Genomic DNA, 19,482 nt, shown 5'->3' with positions numbered 1-19,482 from the left:
CCCCCCCCCCCCTTGGGCTAACCGCTGCAGGTTTCGCCGGGGAAACGATAGTGGGCGGAATCAGAGTCTTTCACATCACGCCCTCTGGAAAGGAAGCCCTCAGGGGAGGGGGGGGGGGGGGGGGGGGGCGGTGTGTGTTGGGGGTGGGAGTTGGGGGGGCAGGGTCAGCCCAGGAAACTGGGGTGGGGGGGGTGTAAAATGCAGGGGGGTAAAGTGTACTTGGAGCACCCCTTCCCTGTCATTACTGTCCTGCTGAAATTCCAGTCCACGGACACAGCGATGAGTGACAGGTGGGGAGACAGTCCAGCACAGGAGCGGGGGCCATTTTACAAGCTTGCACTTAGGCAAGTAGCAGCTGCTCTTATGCAGAGCTACTCACACAAAGCACTGCAATAAAGTTTGGCAAAGGGTAGCAACAGTACCGAGTTACTCGTGTCACAACTGATAGTAAAGGTTGTTATTCAAGCCTACAACATTACATCGAAGTTCCAGAGTACACATAAGAGGGAGTTTCAGGACACGGCACTACTGCAAGTAGCATAATGGATTTGAGGGTGTAGAGGTCAACTCTAGTGATAATTAAATGGGATGTGAACATGTCGAGGAGTATACAAACAGAGGTAAACACTGGATGTGAAAATGTTTTGAATACATTTTAAAACAGGACAGTTGCAGTTTATTTGAGCTCAGATGCAGTGTAATTGGGTTGTCTGTGACAGAGGTGGCTTTTGAGGACAAAGTGCAGTTCTTCCGTTCGTACCCGTTGTATTCCAATTCTTCATTTAGAATTCATTTTGAAATTCCTAGAAGTGAACGCATTTCGTTAGTTAATTTGTAAATCACGATGTTTATAGTAAAACGTTCTGCTAGGAGAGGAGCATGGTGATTACAAGAGCGTATCTACAGACACATTAGATGTACAGTTCTATCCACATTCCAGGAGTGAACGGAAATTGTGTTCATCTATGATGCCCCCTCTGAACATTTTGGCCGTTTGAGGGAACGTCGGAGTCCTCAGCGGCCCTTCCTGCTTACCCGCTGACCAGCGAGCGAAGTCGCGAGCAGTACGCCAGCCTACACGACCGCTTACAAAAGCCTCGTTATGTTAGACAGATTTTTGTCCTGCGGTGGAATCCATCCTTGAACTTTTATTTTTGTCTTTGTCATCTCTTTGCCGTGACTTTGAAGGCAATTAACGGGCGGTTCCGTTTACCCAGGGGCCTCGCCGCCAGGCAACGGTTGCCAACGGCGAGGATCGCCGGCGGAACTTGGCGGATGTGTTTCGCGGGCGCGTCGCTTTGCTCTTTCGGTTTTATTTACTTATTCCGGAGGCAAAAAAAAAAAGAAAAAAAGAAAAGAAAAGAATGGGCATCAACCTTGCCTTGAGCCGATCTGCACGTCTCTCCATTAGCTGAGCTTTGATACGCTGCAGGGAACTGGAACTCATCACCGGGAACCCATCACAGACTGTCAAACTCACCTCAATAAAAAGGATGCTTTTTCTTTGGAGAGGTCCGTCCCTCCAGGGGTTATACCCCGTGTCCCTGTGGACGATTCACTCGCTCTACCGTCCCGTGAATGACATTGGTGGGGGGGGGGGGGTTATGACTTATTTGTTTTGTGAGGTTTTCCGGAAACAGCCGTGGACCGAGGAAGACGAAGAGGAACTGAACCGCAGAGCGCCCCCGAGCCAGTCGTATTGATTTTAATCTGGAGTTGGGCGGTGAGGGGAGAGGGCTGTTTGGCTAACGTGGCCCGCCTGACCTTCACCGCCTTTCCGAATAGCAATTCAGATGCTAAAAAAAAAATAACCTCAACCCCAGACGCCCTTTCTCCAGAGTCACTGGACTGGGAAGTTACGCTTTCTGAAAATCGGTTTGCCCTGATAATCTTGCAACCTGATTTGCGTGAGCTGGTTTTTGCCGGTTCTAGCCGGCTCTGACCGGTCGGTAAGTGGATTTGATGATACGCCGCCAGAGAACTTGCTGGATTTCTCTCGTATCAGAGTGTCAGCCAGGTCAGGTTCATGCAGCACCGTAAGGTTACGATCCCGACGAGGGAGATTACTAAGAAAACAGTGTGTGGTCTGTGGGCCAAATCCGTTAAATGATTTTTATTAATGTTGATGGTAGGAACGGGGTTTTGTGAGAAATAATATCACATTGATATAAACGCTCATCAGATGTGAAAGCAGGGCTGTGTGTTTGCGAAGCTTTCGTGCTCGAGGGCTGCTCCTCGGATGTTTTTTTTCTTTTTGCGAAGCTGTCAAAATGACAGAGCTGGATTGACCCACGGACCACCGGGCACAAGCCAAAACAAGTTCCAGCCGGGGGGGAGGGGGGAGGGGCTCCTGTCATCAACTCGTCCTGACAGGCTGTCTCCAGGATACAGGGGGGTGATAGACAGGGAACCGGGGGAAACCTCAGACCAGACACGCTCATGAACTCTAAGACAGTGTTTCCTGAAGCTAGGGTACCGGGGGTCACACCGGTGCATGGTGGGAGGGGCTAGAGATAGGTCACGGGGTACGGGGTTTGTTTAAATAAAGCCGGTGTGCAGTGGTACCTGTGCTGGCTGCCTCCATGGCAACAGGGTTTGGGGGGGGTGGGGGGGGGGGGGGGTGGGGGGGTGTGTTCATCTCTTAGCTAACGGGCCGGGGGGCATTTTGAAGCCTGCTTTTCGTCTGCTCTTCAAGCGAGCCTTATCTGATCGCGGGACAGGCGCTCCTCTCCAAGGGCTCGCCGGCGGTCGCCGTGGACATTTGGGGGTCACCTGTGGGGGCCCCTGAGCTGAACCAGAGGGCTGTGCACGATTTCTGGTGGGGGTGGGGGTGGGGGTGGGGGGGGGGGGACAGATTCTTTAGCTCACTGCTCACTGACAGGTACCTTCAGCGGCATCCAGTATGCAAAGATGTGTCTGAGAACTGCGATTGGTCGGTCTTCACTTTTGTTATTATGCAGATTATGAACAGGATGCCGCACGGTGCTTCACAATGGACAATTTCCAAAAAATGAAGAAAAAAAAACCCACAATTGACTCTAAATAACTCTCCTAGTGGGCTGACAGTGGAGCATATTGTTTATGGATCTGGCCCTGCGGCGCCAAAGGTTGTGGGTTTGATTCCCAGCTTGGGGTGCTGCCCTTGCGCTTTGTAAGAACAGCACTTAACCTGAACTGCCTCTCCGGCTGTGTAAATGGGTCCGGATGTGACGTCCAGCTGTGTAAATGGATCCGGATGTGATGTCCAGCTGTGTAAATGGACGGTATGTAAAGAACACAATCTGGATGAAAGAGTCCGCTAAATGCCTTAGATGTAAAGAATAAGTGCCAACCCCTTAAAAGGGTGTTAAACGCGAGCTCTGGGGAAAAGCTTCCTGTTTTTATTTCTGATGAATGCGGACTTCCTGCGATGATCAAAATGCCATGGGAATGTGTCCGAGATTAGAAAATTGTTCTTTTTAGGGTGAACTCAGTAGATCTGGGGGCTATTTCAGGAAGCAGGATTACAGAGTTAGCTGGGTAACTGCACCCGGAACCCTCCCAAATCTGGAACATGGACTGAAGTAAAAAGAGGGTTTTACTCCGTGAAGTTATCCAGCTAACTCAGTTCTTTGCGACACAGGCTCCTGTAGTGTATGTAAAGCATGATTATATGCACCTTTGATCATCAGTGAGACAGTAGACTCATTCTTCTCATTATTTTCCCCACAAATCTAAAAAAAAAAAAGTTCTCTTGTTTCCTCAGTAAACTTTTTTTTATTTTTGTTCAGAGGCTTTGATCCCAGTCTTAATCTCACATCTTCGAAATTGGGGAGCTCGAGGTCATCGAAAGTAAATGAAAAAGAAAGAGAAAGAAATCGTGCACGGCGATCTAAAAAATGTTTACGGCTCCCGCACTAACAGCCCTCTGACAATTTCCGCGCTGAAAATAGTTCCTAACTGTTCCAATTCCCTTTTTTTTCGCGCAATTGCGCCATTCAGAAGAAATCTTTTGTAAGTTATACAGCGAAATTATCGATTTCCTGGCTTCGGCACGAATGCAGCGAATGCAACGGAGAGACAAGCAGTTCGGAGTAGCTCATCCAGTCCGCGCACAATGGCGTGAAACGTGCAAGCGAGAGACGACGCTATGGGGTCTTTGTCTGAGTCACCTGTCAGCGGAGTGAACGGCTTCAGTCTCTTCCTCAGCGCTATGCTGTTACACACACCTGGGGCGGGTAACTGTGAGCATGGCCTGGAAGGTGTGTGAGAGCTCTCTGTCACAATGGGCCACTGGCACATCATAATCATAATTATAATAATTTTCACTGATACAACAAAATGATTATTTCATTGAAGGAGTTGAGAATTTTTGTTGAGAATGTTCAGAAATTTTTAAAATTTCACCAGCATTAAAAGAGTTAAAGTGTTTAAGCACTCTGGTGAATGATTGATGTACTGTCACTATTGAATGATAATAAATAGTAATTAGCGATCTGTCCTTCCCTAAGTTGAAGGAGACCAGGTATGAGTGATTTACACCTCTGTCGGTGCCACCTGCTATGCGGATATTTCGTCTCAGACCCAGACCCAGACATCTAGACGGTGAGCGTGCGGCATTGCCGTCGCCGGGTGGAAAAGCACATCTGTTACCGAAATAAGCACCGGTGCGGTGCAGTGCCACCAAGGACCGCGTGATCTCACGGCTATACCCTTTGAACAATAAGAGAGCTATACCACCCTCAGAACAATAAGACAGCTATACCACCCTTAGAACAATAAGTGGCCCGCCTGTGTTCCGGCACGTTCCAGGGTGTTCCGGCTGTCGCTGCATCGAGCGTGACTGACGGTGTGGCTCAACCCTCCCCGGGGGGGGGGGGGGGGGTTTGGGGGGGGTACACTGTCGGCACTTCGCCGTCCCCCCGAGATCGCGGTGCCTGCGATCCCCCCGACGAGACGCTGGGTACTCCGGGAGTTAGAACCGCGGGTGGAAGGCAGAGCGAGTGTGGCGGCGGCGTCTGGAGAGAGACTCCGGCACGCGAGCGACGGCCGGTCCCACCGGGGAGCTGCTACACCGCGCCACCACGATTTTATTTTTATTTATTTATTTTTTTTAAGTCAACAAGGTTATGTAACTCTGCTTATGTGAACCTGGTATTTGTTTAGATGATCTGAACAACAGTGAAAGCAGGACAAATATAGCACACACACACACACACACACAAACTGTGTTTACTTCCAGCTGCTTGTGAAGTGCGCTTGCCTGTCTGTTAGCCCTTTGAAACCTTTTGTGCATTTTATTTGCACAGCAGTGTGCTCTGGGTAAAATGAAAAATAAACTCTGGTAGATTTTAATTCTGACAGTGCATTCTGTCACCTCTAGACACACACAGACTTTTTCATAGTAAATTTAACACTGACAGTGCTGTGCGGTGTTCACAGGCACTTCTGATCGACAGCTGAAGTTCAGCACTGGGGAACTCGTTAGAACAAGCGGGGCAAACACTCCTAACGATCAGTCTTGACTTCACGTGTCAGCTGTGGAGGGCCACACTGTCATTATAATTTAAAGGAAAACAAACCCGGTTACACGTTTCCTCTCAGACACTTGTTTCGATCATCTGAGCATCACAAGTACAACGCATGCAAAGCGTTCACTGCCACCTGTTTTGGGAAGGATGCTTGTTCTATTTTAAAACTTTGAGACTTGTCGAGAATTTTTTCTCTGGTTTTCGCAGGTAGTCCTGATTAGGGCCTCCGTTGCTGCCGAGAGAATGAGGAAGACGTTTTAACGAGGAAGATGCGCTCTGTAACGACCCGTCTTGCGTCTGCCGTGTGATTTTTTTTTTCCAGCGCCCGTCTTCTACTTCGGGGAGATGGAGTACCGCGTGGACGAGAGCGACAGCTTCGTGGAGGTGCGGGTGTGGAGGACCGGGACGGACCTCTCCAAAACGGCCACCGTCACCGTGCGCTCCCGCAAAACCGACCCCGTTTCCGCCGAAGGTGAGCCCCGCCCCGCCCGGACGCCCCGGGTCCTGTGCGTACCTCTCGACGACAGGGGCGGGTCAAACTGCTGTCCTGACCGGCCAAAGCTTCTGCAGGTTTTTTGGTTTTTCCCCTTCTGTCACCAGTTAACTTAGGCCTCGGTAAACAGGTGTGTAAACTCTTTAGCCAATCAGAGGCCTTAAATTGGTAAATGGTAAATGGACTGCATTTATATAGCGCTTTTATCCAAAGCGCTTTACAATTGATGCCTCTCATTCGCCAGAGCAGTTAGGGGTTAGGAGTTAGGTGTCTTGCTCAAGGACACTTCAACATGCCCAGGCGTGGGGTTTGAACCGGCAACCCTCCGACTGCCAGCCAATCGGTCTTACCTCCTGAGCTATGTCGCCCCATTAAGCGGTTAAATTAAGCGGTTAAAAAGTGAAACACAGTGGAAACAGCCAATACTGCAGGTGTTGAATGTCCTGAGGAACTGAGATCTTTGCTGTAAAGCAGTCTGGGTTCTGTGTGACCCAACTGCACCACAAGAACAGGTCATGTGACCCTGCATGAGAAAAGTTCTACAGTTAACAGACTGCTGTTCATGTAGTTACACATAGTTTAATAGAGCATTGTAATGAATACAGACATATTTGCCAAATTCAAAGTGGACAGCTTTAAACAGATTATTTCACAAGTAAGAAATGGCCCCACACATATAAATATCATGGTTTGTGGAGCGAAAGAATATTCAGTCATCTTTCCTCTTCTTGTCTTTGTCACGGACGCTGTATTGAAGCTGACAGCTTCTATTTGTTCTGATAAGTGGCTGCTGTCAGGTGCTGTCAGGTGGTATTGAGGATCTTACCTCTACGAGTGAATAAAAATCTTTGCGTCTTCATTCAGAATGTCAGCACACGCGTTCGCTGTGTGGTGCGAAGGGACCCCCGTGTGTAAAAATGAGCGTGGTGAAGTCCTCACACACTTTACGAGCTTCCGAGTGAGGCAGTGAGTGTGCGCGTGTAGAGAAGGGTCACACGGGGGCCTTGTGTGTGATGGCCGTTTCATTCACACAGAAAGGGTGGGAAAGCTCCGGAATTCTGAGAGTTCTAAGGCTCCGCAGGCTGGAGGGCGTTTGGGGTTAGGAAAGATGGCGGCTAGAATTAAGGAATGCGAACGCTGCGGAGGCCTGCCTGGCCCCATTGGGATGGGGGTGGGGGTTTTGGGGGGGTGGGTGGGTAAATTATGAGGTGAACTGCTGGAGGGTGTGTGGTGGGGTGCAGAGTTAGGGAAAGGGGGAGGGAGAGGGTGGTCAAGTTATTTTCAATGAGCAGATTCTGTGGAATGTACAGCTTAACAGTCACATACACACTTTCATATGTGAGGGGTCTGTCTCCTTAAACCCACCAACAACCCCAATCCACACACACACACACGCAGTCACTCACACACCCCCACTCCACACACACACACACACACACACATTATTCCACATATCACCAGCCTTCTGAGGTGCTGATCCCCCTCTTGCTTTTTTTTATGCCTCTTTACTCTCCCTTGTTGGTTATCTTAGCTCCACCAGGCCTGTCGTGATTCGCTGAGCTGTGAGAGCGGAGGTGTAAAAAGTGAAGGATGCTGGGGTTATATGCTATCAAACTCCCAGGGTCGTTTGAAAACCAGCCGGTAAACTCTTTGTGGCATCAAAGGTACCGGAAAGGGCAGCACATTGAACCCGTAATCCCCTTTACAAACTCCCGAGAATTCAGCGCCGTCTAGGTGAGCCAAGTAATTCTCCAAAGAAGTTTTTTTTTCCGATCCTACCTTGAGTACTGCTCATTGGTCTTTGGTCATAAAGTGTGAGGTACTCTAACAGACTTCGCTGGGTAAGCACGACCTCTGCGAAGCCCTCGGAAAACAGCCCAGGTTCGCCACGGTTTTTGGTTTTGAAGTCTTTGCTGTTTGTCGTTCGATCGTAGCCGGCCTGGACTACGTGGGGATCAGCCGAAACCTGGACTTCGCCCCAGGGGTGAACATGCAGACCTTCCGCGTGACCATCCTGGACGACCTGGGCCAGCCCGTGCTGGAGGGGACGGAGAGGTTCGAGCTGGTCCTCCGCATGCCCGTCAACGGCGTCCTGGGGGAGCCGGGCAGGGCCACCGTCTACATCAACGACTCCGTCTCCGACTGTGAGTTTGATTGCTTTGGTCTGAAACGGGGAGAGAGGGACAGAGAGATCTCAGAGCCGATACATTCAGCTGAGATCGAGAGAGAGATCTAATCACAAACACATTCGCTTAGAGAGACGGAGGTCTCTATACAGGTCTAGGCACATTCTTCAACTGTAATTGATTTTCTTCTCAACCAGCACAGCTTGTGTAGCTGTTGGTATAAATCACCTCTTAGGTTAACCTACGGACATAAATAGCATCGCGCTTGATTCTCGGTTCTTGTCTTCATTAAGAATAAACAATAATGCATTTTATTTATGTGCATACAGTGCTCTTCTCAATACTTGGAATGGAAAATTTTTTATCTCCAATTAGGAGTGTGCAGACAAGCATGTGCTTTCCTTCTCTTGGTGGTTGAATCATTTATTTATTGTTCAATTGATAAATTGTTTGACTGTTTGATTGATCGATGGATTTGTTGGTTGATTGATGTAATCATTGTTCAATTGGTTTGTTGATTGATTGAATGATTGACTACTCGTTTGGCTGTTTGATTTAATTATTGTTCAGCTGGTTGATTGATAGATTGATTAAATTGATTGACTGTTCAATTGGTTGATTGATGGTTTGGCTGTTCGATTGATGGATCTGTGGAATTGTTGGTTGATTGATTTAATCATTGTGCAGCTGGTTGATTGGTTGATTAAATTGATTGGGTTGTTCACTGATTGATTGGCGTGCGTGGCCAGTGCCGAAGGTCCAGTTCCGGGAGGCGGCGTACGTGGCGAAGGAGCACGAGGGCCGGGTCTCGGTCGCGGTCTTCCGCAGCGGCGACGTCAGCTACCGGTCCACCGTGCGCTGCTACACCCGCCAGGGCTCCGCCCAGGTCGCCGACGACTTCGAGGAGCGGCCCAACACCGACGCCTCCGTCATCACCTTCCTGCCAGGTACGGCGCTGAGCAGGTGGAGCCCCCTGGTGGTCAGACTGAGATATGTTTATAGAGACAGATGACGCATACATATGTAATTATAACATAAATACATTGCAGTCCATAAGTCAATCAACTGTTTTTAATATACTGTCTGGTGAATTTTTTGTGCCTGCCTGAGCTCTGTGGATGGACCAACCTACCACATAATGCTGCTTAAACACCTGTTATGCCCTGTGACGGGAATGCTGTCCTGTGCGGGGAACTGGACGCCTGACTCTGGCTCTCTCCTCGCCCAGGGGAGGTGGAGAAGCCGTGCGCGGTGGTTCTGACCGACGACACGGTGCACGAGGAAGACGAGGAGCTGCGGCTGGTGCTGGGGAGCCCCAGAAGCGCCTCCCCTTTCGGGGCGTCCGTCGGGGCGCTGAGCGAGACGGTCGTCAGGATAAAGGACGACGCGGACAGTAAGGGGCGATCTGGAAAAAAAGGCGCCGTTCGATGAGACAATCCGACAGACGCCGCGTCGCTTGAAGTGTTGACGTGCCGTGTTGGCTGTTCTCTCTTTCTCTCCGGTTTCTAATCTCCGCTGGCTGTATGAACTCACAGTGGGGTGTGTCCGATTCCCTTCTCTTCCCCGGCCTGTTCTGTGATTATGAGTCTGACATCAGTCTGGCTTTCTCTCTGTCTCCTGTCACAAATCCCCACCCATCCAACTGGTATAGACTTACTGTAGTGTGTGTCAACCTCCTCCCTCCCTCCCTTTCTCTATTCTAGTCCAAACCCCAGCACCTCAACTGAACCTGATCTCTCTAATAACTTTGATGTAACCACCAGCACTCTAAACCCTGTCAACTAAATTTAACCCTGCTACCCATGCCCCCTATCCAAATTCACTGTAATTTAATCCCATCAGTTCCCACACCCTGAGGTCGGCTGTGACCCCCCTATCTTCCCAGTTTCAAAATGTCTCCCCTTTCCCTAGTTTTCCAAATTTCCCAAATTCCTCTTGAACGTAACCTCCCCTTAGTTCTCCCCCATCACTGGGTCTACTGTGAGTGCCCCTCCCACACTAAACACTTCTTTAAACCCCTTTAGGTGTGAGATCGTATATGAGATTAGAATCTTCATTGAACATTCTGATGCTGATGTCACAATAACATCTGGTAATTGAAAGCAATGGCGTTCTGGAACACTGAATTAGAATATTGAAAAAGCCTTCTCTTCAAAGGGTTGATATAAGTGCCTCCAGCAGCTCCCCCAGCCTCAAGCCCAGAAGCTAAACTCTTTCTTCTGTACCCCCACCCCTCCCCCCCAGAGCCCATAATCAAATTTGGCGAGACCAAGTTCAGCGTGAGCGAGCCGAAGGAGAGCGGGCAGGTTTCCACGGTGACGATCCCGGTGCTCCGCGTGGGCGACGCCTCCCAGGTGTCGGTGGTCCGGGTGCACACCAAGGACGGCTCCGCCACCTCCGGGGAGGACTACCACCCCGTGTCCGAGGGTGAGGCCCGATTACATCACCCACCGCCCGTCTGTGATTGGCTAACTGTGCTTAGGGTGTCCAATGAATCTGTGTTTGCAAACCTTGTAATGAACGGGCAGTTTTTGTTGTGGTTCAGCTCACAACACACTTAGACACACAGACACACACACACACACAGACATACACAGGCACACACACTCACACACTGTTGCTACTGTCTGAACAAAAGGCACCAATTAAAGGCTAAATAATTGCCCTTTTAACATAACACATAATTAGAGTTACTATCTGGCTTCAGTGACTCTGAGCAGAGGGGCCATCTCGCTGTGATCACGCAATCACGCGCATTTGTGAAGAGCTTAGAGGGGAAGGTCACTGAGAAGGGCGAGCGTGTGTCCGCAGACATCGTGTTCAAGGCAGGGGAGAGGGAGCACAGCGTGGAGGTGGAGGTTCTGTACGACGGCGTGAGGGAGATGAGGGAGGCCTTCACCGTTCACCTGAAGCCCGACGAGAACATGGTGGCCGAGACGCAGGTGGGAGGCGCACACCTGCACTGTGTCCACACCTTCACTGTGTTCATCCTGCACTGTGTCCACACCTTTACTGTGTTCAGCAGCTGCACTGTGTCCACACCTGCACTGTGTTCATCCTTCACTGTGTCCACACCTGCACTGTGTTAAACACCTGCACTGTGTTCATCCTTCACTGTGTCCACACCTTTACTGTGTTCATCCTTCACTGTGTCCAACACCTTTACTGTGTTCATCCTTCACTGTGTCCACACCTTTACTGTGTTCATCCTTCACTGTGTCCAACACCTTTACTGTGTTCATCCTTCACTGTGTCCAACACCTTTACTGTGTTCATCCTTCACTGTGTCCACACCTTTACTGTGTTCATCCTTCACTGTGTCCAACACCTTTACTGTGTTCATCCTTCACTGTGTCCAACACCTTTACTGTGTTCATCCTTCACTGTGTCCAACACCTTTACTGTGTTCAACACCTGCACTGTGTTCATCCTTCACTGTGTCCACACCTTTACTGTGTTCAGCACCTTCACTGTGTCCACACCTTTACTGTGTTCAGCACCTTCACTGTGTTCTACACCTCACTGTTTCAACATCTACACTGTGTTCAACACCTATGACTGCTACTACTACGACAACTACTACTACTGCTATTACTACTACTACTACTACTGCTGCTACTTTTAATTTTACAGTGAAAGTCTGAAGGTGCTTTAAATGAGCGGTGCAGTCAATTAAAATACAGCTGACAGCTGTGGTCTCTTATAAAGCAGCTTTAGCTTGTGATTTTCAGGCCAGGATTATCCTGGCTGTGCTTCGTCTATGCGAATTAACTCTGGTGCCTATCAAGGAATAATTAGAGATGTGCAGTCCTTTCGTGGAATACTGTATGAATATTACATTTTGTCATTTAGTTAAAGCGGACAATTCCTGTGTGGATATTTGACATTCATTAATTGATCCTTCGTAATACCCACCATCCCAGCTGCCGTCTCAGGGCTGCCCCCTAGTGGCTGTTAATTTGTTAAACGTGAACTTTGACTGATTCACCATGTTAGTCATTAAAACTCACACCCTGGGCTTGCTCTTGTGGGGGTTAGGCCCAGTACACTGTCAAGTGTATTGTGACAAATGCACTATCAGGGCTGCTCAACCCTGTTCCTGGAGATCTACCGTCCTGTAGGTCTTCACTCCAACCCTAACAAACAGCTAGAGATCTCCTTGAGCTGCTAATTGGTAGAGTCAGGTGTGCCAAATTAGGGTTGAAATGAACACCTACAGGACGGTACAGTAGATCTCCGGGAACAGGGTTGGGCAGCCCTACGTTACTCAAATAAATGTGATTCGATTTGATTCGATCTTTGTAACTTTTCCCCACTGTGCGACCTTACAGATGAGCAAGGCCATCGTGTACATCGAGGAGACCAACAGCATGGCCGACGTCACCTTCCCCTCCGTGCCCCAGGTGGTGTCTCTGCTCCACTACGACGACGCGGCGGCCCGGGTCAAGGAGGGTCTCCGCCCCCCCGCCGGGTACCCCGTGGTCTGCGTCACGGTAAAAAAAACACCCGCTCGCCGGTCGCGTCGCTACGGGACGGGGGGCTGTTTTAGCGCGTTTTACATTCAGACCCAGATAGCGAGCGAAGCCGGGCCAGATCTACGCACAGTCCGGCCCGGCTGTGCTGACTTGGGGCCCAGAATCGGCCCAGATCCAGCCCGGAATCGCATGCTATCTCAGCGAGCCTGTGGCTCTCTTTGCTCTTGTTCGTGTGATATCATTTAAATGTTCCCCAGGATGGTTTTTCGCTTGCTCGTGTAACTCAGTGTCATTTTCAGTTGGGTAGTCAGCAGGTTATCAATGGAGTCGGTGGAGGGTGGAGGGGGGGGGGGCTTGGGGGTCTGGGGGTCAGGGTTAGGGTCCGGTCTGGCCCCGCCACAAAGGTCTGATCCTTTCTAGTTTTGGGACGGAATAATCCAAGCTGTTTGACTGTGGGACAGAGAGCAGCTCTCCTGGTTGTTCACACCCCGATTGAATGGAAACCAGCGCAGGTAATGGTGCTATGGCTGCTGTTAGAGCTGCTTTAAAAGGCCAGTATAAATAGATTTCCACCTTATGCATGGTTACTATAGTTACATGTGGAGAGCACGATTGTGAGTTTAATTAAAAACCCCCATGAGAGGCTGTCAGTTCTTGAAGTAGGCAATAGCTGGACTTTGTGTCTGTACAGGGTGTGTGTGTGTGTCCATGCGTGTGTGTGTGTGTGTGTGCATGCCTGTGTATGTGCGCACATATCTGTGCATGTGTGCTTGTAGGTCTTTGTAAATTTGCCTGTGTGTGCGCGCATCTGTGTGTTATAAATTAGCTTATTCACACTCCACCCTTCCCCCCCTTCCCCCCCCAGGCCTGTAACCAGAAATACTCGGACTACGAGAAAACGGGCTCCATCTGCGTCAGCGAGCACATCAACGACACGCTGACCCGGTACCGCTGGCTCGTCAGCGCCCCCAGGGGGCCGGACGGCGTCACCAGCCCCATGCGCGAGGTGGACTTCGACACCTTCTTCACCTCCTCCAAGCTCATCACGCTGGACTCGGTCTACTTCCAGGCGGGCTCGCGGGTCCAGTGCGCCGCCCGCGCCGTCAACTCCGACGGGGAGGAGGGGCTGGAGCTCAGCAGCCCCATCACCTCCATCAGCGTGGAGGAGGGTGAGCTCCCACAACCTCCCCCCTGCAGCCATGGGACACCGTGGTTACCATGAGTACCTACAGCCTGAGTCAGAGAATAGGCCATTCGAGAGACTGAGTATATACAATCTGTTTCAGGGAATAGGGTATTAGAAGGACCCAGACCTGATAAGGTCAAATACATAGTTAATAATAATAAAACTATGGCTTTATATGCTGGTAATATTTCAACACAATCCTGCTGATCCCTGAGAATTCTCAAATAAATCTGGCCAGAACGTACAGTCATGTGGAAGAATTTTACTCCAGATATTGGCGAAAACAGGTGTTTCTCATGAAATTGTCTGTCTTCTCCAGGAATCTAACTTGAATCTAGTTCAGATACAGTATTTTATCCAGGACACTTGAGTACCCACCCTTAGGGAACATGATGTTTATCTCACCTCTTTGTGAAGAAGCGGGAAGTGTGTGATAGGGACTGTTTTTCCCATAAATCCTCTGGTCCATCTCTATTGCATTCTGTGTGTGGTTTAGCTGCTCAGACTTCATGTTTGTGACTTTTGGGTTTTCCCCCTGTGTGGGGGGGCGGGATTTCTCACCGCGTCCCCGTCGTGTGCCCGCAGGCATGTGCCAGCCGCGCAAGGTGGGCACGGTGGGCGCCGAGCCCTTCTCCGCCAAGCTGCGCTACACGGGTGCCGATGACTCGGACCACGCCAACCTCATCAAGCTGACCGTCACCATGCCCCATATGGACGGTGAGGAAACACCCCCCTCAAACCCTAACCCTAACCCTAACCATGCCCCATATGGACGGTGAGGAAACGCCCCCCCCCAACCCTAACCCTAACCCTAACCCCCCTCCAACCCTAACCCTAACCCTAACCCAACCTCATCAAGCTGACCGTCACCATGCCCCATATGGACGGTGAGGAAACACCCCCCCCCCAACCCTAACCCTAACCCTAACTCCAACCCTAACCCCCCCCACCCAACCCTAACCCCCCCCCACCCCCAGGGGTTTCCGTAGTATAGGGGGAGAACAACATCTGCAATGGACACGTCTTCACTCGTTATCCCAAAGCCCAGTTTTACGATCTGTACCACTGTGTTATTTTGCTCTGCTTCTGTGTTTGTTGTACTTTGTTTGAAAACCCATTTCCCCCACATTTAATCCGCTTTAAAGCAAAATGACAGGACAAAGAGCGTTATGTTAATAGCTAATTTTTGATGAAAATGTGAGGTAGAATCCTATTATCCTAAGCTCTCAAAGTTCTTGACTCGGCATCTCACACTTACTCCCACATACAATAATGAGAAACAGTAATCTGATGCGTTATGCCAAAATATTTGTATCTAATACTAATTTCCAATCATTGTCCTTAAAAGGACTTTTAAATCAGTTTTCACGTAATATTCAGCATCAAACTTTGAACAGTTTGTAAAAAAAAGTAGAAAAGCAGTTAATACAACATAACACTGTTACACTTGAATTTTGAGCAGGGCTTCCCAACCCTGTTCCTGGAGATCTGCTGTCCTGTAGGTTTTCATTTCTACCGTAATTTGGCACACCTGACTAATTAGCAGCTCAGTGAGATCTCCACTGTAGCTGTTGAGTGAGGTGTGCTTTGTACACCTACAGGACGGTTGATCTCCAGGAGCAGAGTTGGGCAGCCCTGATTTAGAGGATTCTGAGAACCTGAACTTTTGGGTCTACCCTCTCCTCCCCTCCCCTCCCCCCCCAGGCATGCTGCCGGTGATCTCCACGCGGCCCCTCTCGAATTTCGAGCTGACGCTGAGCCCGGACGGGACGCGGGTGGGGAACCACCGCTGCTCCAACCTGCTGGACCACGACGAGGTGTCCACCCGCCACGGCTTCCTGACCGACGCCACCAAGAACCCCGAGCTGATCGGCGAGACCTCGCCCTACCAGTACAGCGCCCCCCTCAGGGGGGGCAACACCCTGCGCTTCTACCGGAACCTCAACCTGGAGGCCTGCCTGTGGGAGTTCGTCAGCTACTACGACATGTCCGAGCTGCTCACCGACTGCGGGGGCACCATCGGCACCGACGGACAGGTAGGCCCCCCCCCCCCCCGAAAACCCGAAAAAGAACATACCCCCACCCCTCCTGATACCCCTCCACCCCAGTGAACTCTCACACTCAGTCCAGTCCAGGATGTGGTAGAACCACAAGCTCTATGGACTCATATCTCCATTATTCATTCATACAGATTGCAGCTAAACTGCTGCAGTCAAAATAAACATGCATATGAATGCATCTTATTAATATTTATGAAAGGGCGTGGTCAAGTACAATACTGTCTAATGGCAGTTCTGTACTGTAGTGGTTTGGGTCCTGGGGACTGCTGTTGTTGCTACAGCTAGTTTCTGCTTAAATAAGGTTGTCGAGCACTCGTGTTCATGATTTTTTCCTTAAGCTTCTTGAAACAATGCAGGTTTGGCTCGCTATCATTTGCGTTGTCTTTGAATGCTTCATTATCTACTAAATGGTTAGTTTCAGAGGCCAGATGGCCACACTTATATAATGACTTCCAATATAGCACAGTAAGCACAATATGAATATGGGTCTTTTGTTCTTCGTGGCATATATCACAATTTCTGACAATGTGGCTTAATAGTGTAAATAATCCCTCAAAACAGGACAATTGTCTAATTAAGTAAAAATGAACTGCTTGTTAAAATTCTTGGAATGCAGTTGCGGGTGGAACAAACACCAGCATACACAGGGGGGCCCGGGACCACGTTTCAGAGCCACTGCTGCACTGTATTACCGCACAATAAACTCCTGTTTCCAACTGGAACAGAAAAGATTTGGGGGGGAAGGGGCTGAGAACACAGACGTTGCCCATCTAATTATTCTAAATCAGGGCTGCCTAATGCTGTTCCTGGAGATGTTCCTATCCTGTAGGTTTTCATATCAACCCTGATTTGGCAACACCTGACTGTACTAATTAGCAGCTGAAGGAGATCTCTAGCCGCTGAGAGAGGGGCGCTTTGTTAGGGCTGGAGTGAAAGCCTGCAGGACGGCAGGTCTGCAGGAACAGGGCTTGGCAGCCCTGCTCTAGAGAATGTGTGAAAGAACCAAAATAGAGTCTGCACCTGATCTCCACTGATCCTTCCGCACAGGAAGTGGGACCTGTGCTGCCCTCCAGCTGGGGGAAATGAGGTCGTTAGCTCTTCGCGGCTCACTTCATAGCCTCTCCCTCTCGTCCACTCTTCCTCTTTGTGTCCATCCTTCCTCTCTGGCAGTTCTTTTTTTTATTTTTTATTGAGCACCCCTTTCTTCCGTACGCTCGTTTGTTCAGACAGCACGGCACCGGTTAACTGCTTATTAGCCTCAGCGTGACTCCCTGCGATGTCCTCACTCCTTTTAATCACCTTCTAGCACCTCCTCATATGGGGAGGTCTGTGCTCACAGGAACTCATTTTTAATGCGTGGTCGTATTTAACGGCTCTTTTTCAAGCCGTTTGTTTTATTATCTTTGTCGCTGCTGCTGTGCATGCTGAGTGGCTCTCGTTAAAAATGCGCGCGGAACAACAGCAACCAAGTTAATAAAAAAACAGCTGTCAGACAAGCCTAGGAGTCCCCCACGGCCCCCCTATTCATTTTGAGAATCGGGGCTGTTGAGGCTAATTAATACCTCACATGTCCACGCGGACTTGTGACACCCGCTTCGGAGGAAGAAGGCAGTCCTGCTGAATTGGAAATGGCAGATTCAGCGGAGAGGCTGACAGATTGGGCTGCGCAAGCCGCCTTCTCCGTCTCTTAATTCTTCTTTTGTCTTCGGAGAAGCAGCCAGCCAGCTGTTTTTATTTATTTATTTTACCTTTCATCACGTTTCCTGCCGTCTCTCCTCGGTGCGGCCGAGCACGCGGGTATCTGGCGAGCGCAGGAGAAGTACGGCAGCTCGGAGCGCGCGAACGTTTTTTTTTTGTTTTTTTTTTACGTCCGCGTCCGGCCGCGCGGCTGGCTCTTTCTTCAGAGCGTAAATTAGGCTTCGGCCGACTTCCTGTCCGCTGAACTTCCTGCCCGACTCAGCGAGCCGCACAAAGGAACGCGCGGCGGGCGCGGCGCTCCCCGCGAAGATCTGCGGCTGGAAACCACATTCCAGGGAGCCCCTGCCTCGTGCTTTTTATTTTATGTTTTTACTGTGCCCACACCGCGCTTCGGCCTAAAACGCACCTCTAAAAAACCCCCCAGGGCGATTGAGGGCCGGACGGGGGTTCGAGGCAGACTGCTCCATTGCAGTCAGGGGCACTTAAGTACACAGGGAGTCTTTCTCTCTCTCTCTGCTGTACCAGTGCCATGTCATTATATGGAGAGGATTTTTTTTTTTTTTTTTTTTTGTTCAAGCTCTGTGGTCCTGATTAAATTGTTTGTTCCATAAGTTAAATGAAAATTGACATGTTTTGTCTGACTCATACAGAGATTATGCACCTTCTATATATGTTTTTTTTAATGGACCGCAGAGTGTATCCTGGCTGCAAATTGACAGCATTGTTTTGGGGGGGGGGGGGGGGGGGGGGGGGGTTTGCAATGAAAGAGCTATGGATGAACAGTGACCTCTAGTGGAGAATCAGCTGTTTTAGTGCAAGAATGGCATTGTGAGCATCTGCGCAAATGCCCTTAGACAAATGGTTCAGAGAATTAGATTTAAAAAAAAAAAAGACACTTTTCAGATTAGTCATTAATGATGACCACACATTTTAGCCATTTTGTGTGAAATACTACTACAACAGAATCACAGACTTCACATGAGTGTAGAACTAAGTCTATTTTCATATTGCATTGCTATACATATACTTTCTATGACTAATGGAATAAATGTTCAGGACCAAAGTTGAAGGTTTTACGTGCATTACTGTCCGTTATGGGAGTAGTACTGGACTAATGACCTGCTTCTCCTCATTGGCTGACAGGTGCTGAACCTGGTCCAATCCTACGTGACGCTGCGGGTCCCCCTGCACGTGTCATACGTGTTCCACTCCCCCGTGGGGACGGGGGGCTGGCAGCACTTCGACCTGCAGTCCGAGCTGCGGCTCACCTTCGTGTACGACACCGCCATCTTGTGGAAGGAGGGCATAAGCAGCCCCCCACAAGCGGAACTACAGGGTAAGGGGTGGGGGGATGGGAGGGAGAGAGGGATGAGGAGAGAAGAGGAGAGAGTGTGGGAGGGAGAGTGAGAGAGAGAGAGAGAGTGGGAGGGAGAGTGAGAGAAGAGGGAGGGAGCGAGCCCTGACACTAACTGTTTCCCTAATGACCCGCAGGTGCCCTGTACCCCACCAGCATGCGCATCAACGAGCACGGCCGCCTGGTGGTCAACTTCCGCACGGAGGCCCGTTTCCGGGGTCTCTTTGTGACATCACACTCCGGTGGGTTCCCACGGCGACCTGTCAATACCAGAGACCCGATTCTAGAACCAGACCCTTTATTGTAGCAGTTGGGTAGAGTTCTGAGATGGATTCTGGAATCTGGTGTCCTGAAATGATGCAGTCACAAACAGCTCCATCTTCTATAGTCACAGCAGTTTTTTTTTTGCATTAGTGTTGTGTTTTGAACACAAGTTAATGTGATTTGCAGGGTCAGTGGGAGTGCCAATGTGCATTCTCAGCGAGAACTCATCAAGTATTAATGATGTTGCCGTAACACTACAAAATCCCATTTTAGCCATAATGTGCATATTATACACAGTTTCTGTGACCCGCCAGAT

The 19,482-nt window shown here is 49.8% G+C and overlaps 1 protein-coding gene and 1 long non-coding RNA gene across 3 annotated transcripts in view; one reads left to right on the top strand and one right to left on the bottom strand.

Annotated features, from left to right (window-relative positions):
• Positions 1-19,482, top strand: part of LOC118235271 (FRAS1-related extracellular matrix protein 2-like) — a 75,827-nt gene that overhangs the window by 45,987 nt on the left and 10,358 nt on the right. Inside the window, exons 7-19 of one of the 2 annotated variants that reach the window (XM_035432448.1) lie at positions 5,833-5,982; positions 7,938-8,147; positions 8,879-9,076; positions 9,358-9,522; positions 10,374-10,556; positions 10,941-11,071; positions 12,461-12,622; positions 13,470-13,773; positions 14,376-14,507; positions 15,495-15,826; positions 18,692-18,884; positions 19,040-19,164; positions 19,481-19,482. The exon at positions 19,481-19,482 is cut by the window's right edge and continues 157 nt beyond it. In XM_035432448.1, the coding sequence (XP_035288339.1) occupies positions 5,833-5,982; positions 7,938-8,147; positions 8,879-9,076; positions 9,358-9,522; positions 10,374-10,556; positions 10,941-11,071; positions 12,461-12,622; positions 13,470-13,773; positions 14,376-14,507; positions 15,495-15,826; positions 18,692-18,884; positions 19,040-19,164; positions 19,481-19,482 (2,287 nt within the window). The remainder of the gene's footprint in view (positions 1-5,832; positions 5,983-7,937; positions 8,148-8,878; positions 9,077-9,357; positions 9,523-10,373; positions 10,557-10,940; positions 11,072-12,460; positions 12,623-13,469; positions 13,774-14,375; positions 14,508-15,494; positions 15,827-18,691; positions 18,885-19,039; positions 19,165-19,480) is intronic. The other variant, XM_035432447.1, reaches the window with a different exon arrangement.
• Positions 7,768-19,482, bottom strand: part of LOC118235273 — a 19,035-nt gene continuing 7,320 nt past the window's right edge. The window contains exons 2-3 of the long non-coding RNA XR_004766820.1: positions 18,576-18,578; positions 7,768-7,778 (exon numbers count right to left, since the gene is read on the bottom strand). This is a non-coding gene — a long non-coding RNA (uncharacterized LOC118235273). The remainder of the gene's footprint in view (positions 7,779-18,575; positions 18,579-19,482) is intronic.

This window comes from Anguilla anguilla, chromosome 9 (genome assembly GCF_013347855.1).
Source record: "Anguilla anguilla isolate fAngAng1 chromosome 9, fAngAng1.pri, whole genome shotgun sequence".
In the NCBI taxonomy this organism is placed as follows: Eukaryota; Metazoa; Chordata; class Actinopteri; order Anguilliformes; family Anguillidae; genus Anguilla; species Anguilla anguilla.
Note: the sequence above shows the minus strand (reverse complement) of the source record. Positions and strands in the feature narration are given on the sequence as shown.